General features: G+C 56.2%; 1 protein-coding gene across 1 annotated transcript; it reads left to right on the forward strand.

The window, feature by feature from the left end:
* Window positions 1–250: 250 nt before the first annotated feature.
* Window positions 251–5,180, forward strand: SLC39A4 (solute carrier family 39 member 4). Its single transcript, XM_084748264.1, has 12 exons — window positions 251–566; window positions 1,002–1,289; window positions 2,311–2,506; window positions 2,604–2,842; window positions 2,932–3,100; window positions 3,376–3,548; window positions 3,650–3,805; window positions 3,875–3,994; window positions 4,073–4,127; window positions 4,218–4,370; window positions 4,620–4,807; window positions 4,904–5,180. Exons 1-12 carry the CDS (start codon window positions 375–377, stop codon window positions 5,030–5,032), a joined length of 2,058 nt encoding a protein of 685 aa, XP_084604390.1. The 5' UTR covers window positions 251–374; the 3' UTR covers window positions 5,033–5,180.
* Window positions 5,181–5,513: the final 333 nt, after the last annotated feature.

The raw sequence follows: 5,513 nt of genomic DNA on the forward strand, positions 1-5,513 counted from the left end.
GGGTGGGGGGGAGATCACCAGGGCTCTTTAGTGAACAGAGAAAACCCTGAGTGGCAAATTCTGGGCAGGACAGGCAGGAGGGGGCAGATCCTCAAGCCACCCACCAACGGAATGAGCCCCAACTCTAGCTCTAGCCTCAGGAAACCTCAGATCCTTGCCCCCAGGCTTTCGGGGAGGATCTGCCACTGGAATGGCTAAGCCAGCAGCCAATCACAGCGCCCTGCGGGAAATACCTGGGAGAGGTCCTAAAGCTAAAAAAGCAAGCTAGTTGAACCCAGCTCCAGTCCTTCCCCAGCCCAGCGGTGTCTAACCAGCCCAGACACCAGCGGTCTGTAGACAGTACCACAGCAAGAAGTACCTTGCCGGCCTGAGGCATGGCGTTCCCAGCCCGACTCATACAGGCGTTCCTGTTGGCCGTGCTGGTGGTCACAGCAGCAGGGGTCCAGTCCAACAGCCTGCTAAGTCTGCTCACCTCGGGACAGGATGCTCTGGGTCGCCAGGCACTGGACGGCCTGTTAAATACGCTGGCGGCCCGTGTGCACTGCACCGACGGGCCGTGTGAAAAGGTAACAGCCCCACCCGACGGGTCCCCCCAGCCCCGGCCCCTTCCTGGCCGCTCCACCCCCGTGGCAGGCAGCAAAAGGACCTGGGCAAACTCCAAGAGGCGGGTCTGGAGGCTGGTGTCTGAACCTACTTGCAGGCTGGAGTCTCGCCTCCCGTCTCTCGTCCTAGGGGGTTTATATAGATAGGCCTGGCCTGCCTCCAGGGACATAAAGTTCCACTACCCCTGGCTATGAAAATTTCGGGAGACTCCAGGAGACCCCTCTCATCTCTTCAGGATGGAGGAGTAACTTCTGGGGACCCCTCTGTTGTAGGCTCCTACTCAGGCTAACTGTACAAGGGGCAAAACCAGGACATAAGACAGCTGGTAGAATCTATTCCTTGCCTGTGCCTGGTGGGCCCCGATATAACCCACACCCCGTCTACCTGTTTGCCTACAGTGTTTATCTGTGGAGGATGTCTTGGCCCTAGGCGGAACCAACAGGTCTCGGCGTGCCCCAGAACCGGAGCTGGCGTCCAGTTACATTGGCCACCTTAGTGCTGCTGCTGTTCTCTACCTTAGTAACCCAGAGAAAACATGCAGGGATATCGTCCAAGCTGGCCTCTTGGCCTCCCATGTGGACGAGTACCTGGCCACACTGGAGAGTCCAGAGGCCATGACCCTGGGTCTGAGCCAGCTACTGCAGAAGATTGAGGCCCGTACTGCCAGCCAGCCCACCGGGGAGGAGGTGAGGGCCCAGAGGGCTGTTGAGGTGGGGGTGGTAGCAAGAAGGACCCACGTGCCACGAAGGAGAGGCTGCTCCAGCAGGGCAACTGTCCCGATGATGCCCCTCGGTGTCTGAGGAGATACTTGAGAGGGTGGAGTGTATTGGGCCTCAGACTTGGATGTTCACTGTTGAGTGGAACAGAGACTGTGGGCGTCTGGGGGAACCCTTTGGGAGAAATGGTGCTCAGGAAAGGTCTGGGGCCCGGGGAGGCCAGAGTGAAGGTTGTGACTAACTGGGACTAGGCTAGACTACGGTATTGGGGGGTGGGCAGCTGATGTCTTTGAAGAAAAAAATTACTATTTTTTTTGAGACAGGGTTTTTTTTTTTTTTTTTTTTTTTTTGGTTTTTTGAGACAGGGTTTCTTTGTGTAGCCTTGACTGTCCTGGACTCACTTTGTAGACCAGGCTGGCCTTGAACTCACAGCGATCCGCCTGCCTCTGCCTCCCGAGTGCTGGGATTAAAAGTGTGCGCCAACACGCCCGACTGAAAATTTTTTTAAAGATTTATTAATTTATTATATATAAGTGCTCAGCCTACAAGTGTGCCTGCCCTCCAGAAGAGGGCACCAAATCTCATTATAGATGGTTGCCTGTAGTTGCTGGGAATCGAACTCATGACCTTTGGAAGAACACCCAGTGCTCTTAAGCTCCAGCTCAACCCCCACCTTTTTTGTTTGTTTGCTTGCTTGTTTTTCGAGACAGCATTTTTTTTTCTGTGTAACCTTGGCTGTCCTGGACTCACTCTGTAGACCAGGCTGGCCTAGAACTCAGATCTGCGTGCCTCTGTCTCCCAAATGCTGGGATTAAAGGCATTAAAGGCGTGGGCCCACCACCCCCTGGCTGATGATGTCTTTGAAATCTGAGGAGTGTTATGAGGAAGCTGGAGGGGCAGGGTTGGATGAGAGAGCCATCCAGTGGGCTGTGCTAGGATGGACTCCAGAAGTTGACACTGAGGGCAAAGCTGAGAGCAGTCTCTTCTCCAGACCTGTGTAGGTGTTTCCCAACTGTTGGAGGAGGCTGACGAAGCAGGAGTTTTCAGAAGCCCAGGCCTGGTCCTGACTGCCTTGCTGGATCGCGTCCTTAATGGGTCCTGCTTCCAAGGCCTGCCAAGCCCTCAGTACTTTGTGGATTTTGTGTTCCGGCAACACAGCAGCGAGGCTCCCAATATCACACTACCTGGTGAGGCCTGGGCTGAGAGAGTCCTCAGGCTCTGCTCGGGGAGGGAGGGCACAAGGCTGGAGCTGTGTGCAACTGACTGCACTGCTCTTCCTGCCAGAACTGGAGGTTTTGATGCATCGCCTTGGGTTGGGTGGAGAGGACCACAGCCACCAGGATGAGGACCACAGCAGTCACCACGATGAGGACCACAGCCACCAGGATGAGGACCACAGCCACCACCATGAGGATCACAGCCCCCGTGATCATGAGGACCACAGTTATCTGGACAGGGGAGCCAGCCTCCGAGCCTCTGAGCACTATGCTATCCCCAACAGCAGCTCTAGCGTATGGGACACGGTGAGCCACTCGTGCGGTTCTGGAGAAAGATGAGCTTCCACAGGTCAGCTCAGACCCCTGACTTCCTGTCCTGCTCCCTCTGCCCTTAGGTGTGCCTGAGTGCCAAAGATGTAATGGCTGTTTATGGGATATCTGAACAGGCTGGGGTGAGCCCTCAAGCCTGGGCTCAACTGACCCCAGCCTTGGTCCAGCAGCAGCTAAGTGGAGCCTGCAGCCGTCACAGTGTCCATATTCAGGACAAGCTCAGCCAAGCAGAGAGTGAGTCCCTACCCTAAAGTGTGCCTGTGTGGCCCTGCCCTTGGGTGCTGGCCTCATGTTCTTGGGGCTCCATAGGGGAGCGGGGAGCAGACTCTGAGGAATGAGGAAGTGGTAAGGGAGGGTAGTTAGTGGATTTGGAGGCAAGAGGGCCAGTGTAAATAGACACCTGGTCCCCACCGACAGCTCGCAGATCTGCTGAGCTCCTGCTCACTGCTGGGCTGGACATGGGTGCCTCTCTAGGAAGCAGGAGCCTCTCAGTGTAGCTTCATCCACAGGGTATCTATATGGCTCTCTGGCTACACTCATCATCTGCCTCTGCGCTGTGTTCGGCCTTTTGCTGCTGACCTGTGCCAGATGCAGCAGAGTCACCCACTACGTCATGCAGACCTTCCTGAGCTTGGCGGTGGGTGCCCTCACAGGAGATGCGCTCCTGCACCTGATACCGAAGGTCAGCCTCACACAACAGGGTACCGCCCCCTGCCCTTTCCTACCCCCAGCATCAATCTCCAATGGCCCTAAGTCCCCAGTCAATGACCCATTCCTTCTCAGGTGCTGGGACTGCACACACACGGTGAGGAGGGTCACACCCACGAGGAGTCCGGCATTGGTGCACAAGCCACCTGGCGCCTGCTGGTGGTTCTTGGAGGCTTCTACATCTTCTTCCTGTTTGAGAGCTTCTTCAACCTTCTTTTGCCCAGGGACCAGGTCAGGCTCTGGGGAACCAGTAGGTGGGATGGGTCAGGGCTTGGTGGGCTCTGACCAGTTTTTCCACAGGATCCTGAGAAGGATGGGCCTTGTAGCCACGGTGGACACAGCCATGGAGTATCGCTGCAGCTGGCATCTAGCGAGCTCTGGCAGTCCAAACCGTCCCATGAGAGCTCCCGCTCAGACTTGGTAAGTGGCGAGTGCTGCCTCACACGGAGCTCTTTAGTTATGTACTTGCCTGGGCTCTACTTGTCTCTCTCCCCGCAGGTGACAGAGGAGAGCCCGGAACTCTTGAACCCGGAGTCCCAGAGACTGAGAGGAGGTAAGCCCTGAGGGTGGGGCTTCGGATCTGGGCTTTGCCCTTAGATGTGCAGGACCTGGCCTACAGGACCTACTCCTGCCTTGCCCACAGAGCTGAGGCTGTTGCCCTATCTGATCACGCTGGGTGACGCGGTACACAACTTCGCTGATGGGCTCGCTGTGGGCGCAGCCTTTGCATCCTCGTGGAAGACTGGACTGGCCACTTCATTGGCGGTGTTCTGCCATGAGCTGCCTCACGAACTGGGTGAGTGCTGGGGTGTGGCTTGAGAGGGCGGGGCTTAGCGGGAGTGATCTATTCTAGAGGTGAGCAAGGCCCTAGGAAGTCGGGACTTGTGGTCGGTGGGCGTGGCTAGAGGTAGTATGGGTTGCAGGGAGGTGGGGGGGGGGGCCAGGGACTGGAGTCGGACTGGCCTTTTGTGTCTGTCTGAGATTGGGGTGTGACTGGTCTGGTGGGCTGTACCTGGCAAGCTTACCGTGACTTATTCGGTCCTAGGGGACTTCGCTGCTCTGCTGCACGCCGGGCTGACTGTGAGGCGTGCGCTTTTGCTGAACCTGGCCTCAGCACTCACGGCATTCGCTGGACTCTACGTGGCTCTCGCAGTCGGAGTAGGCGAGGAGGGCGAGGCTTGGATTCTGGCGGTAGCCACCGGCCTCTTCCTTTATGTGGCGCTTTGTGACATGGTTAGGGAGGTGGAGAACCTTTGCTGGGCTTGGGTGGGGAGCTACCAAGGGGCACCACCCAGCAAGCTACTGAACTGGTGCCCACCTTCTCCTCAGCTCCCAGCCATGATGAATGTGCGGGACCAGCGGCCGTGGCTTCTTTTCCTGCTCCACAATGTGGGTCTGCTGATCGGCTGGACCATCCTGCTGCTGCTGTCATTGTATGAAGACAGCATCACCTTCTGACAGCTGTATCTCATCCCCGTCCTCGTCCCTGTCTGATTCTGCTTCATCTTCTTAAGCCAGCTAACTTGTGGATCCACTGGGTAACCAGAGGGTTCAGGCCTCTGTCCGCAAGCTCACTCTAGACCTCAATAAAGGCTTTTTGTCCATCCATCAAACCCAACTGCTTTCTCTTCTTGTAGAGTCTCCTGACGAATGTTCTAGAGCTAGCTGAGTACTAGGATTTGCTAGTATTTCCTTCTTGCACTGGGGGTCCTGTGGTCAGCCAGTGTTTCTTCTTTCTAATTAAGCCTGGGGAATGGTCAGAGCACTCCAGGATCTGATGGGTCCTTGTCTCCAATCAAAACATCACCAACACTGCTTACATATATGAAGGCTTACTTCTGTCATGAGTGCAAGCCAACCCAAAGGACATCCCATTGATCCTGAGCTACTCTACAGCTCATGGCAGAATTGGCTACCCCAGATCCCCTTGCATTATTAG

This window comes from Acomys minous (genome assembly GCF_964271855.1).
Source record: "Acomys minous genome assembly, chromosome: 12".
NCBI lineage: Eukaryota > Metazoa > Chordata > Mammalia > Rodentia > Muridae > Acomys > Acomys minous.

Excerpts from the sequence above, each read along its gene's own strand:
- SLC39A4 (XM_084748264.1), top strand. The coding sequence starts at position 375 with ATGGCGTTCCCAGCCCGACTCATACAGGCGTTCCTGTTGGCCGTGCTG. Across the intron at positions 3,549-3,649 it reads TCCTGCACCTGATACCGAAG|GTGCTGGGACTGCACACACA; the intron begins GTCAGCCTCACA and ends ATTCCTTCTCAG. Across the intron at positions 3,806-3,874 it reads TTCTTTTGCCCAGGGACCAG|GATCCTGAGAAGGATGGGCC; the intron begins GTCAGGCTCTGG and ends GTTTTTCCACAG.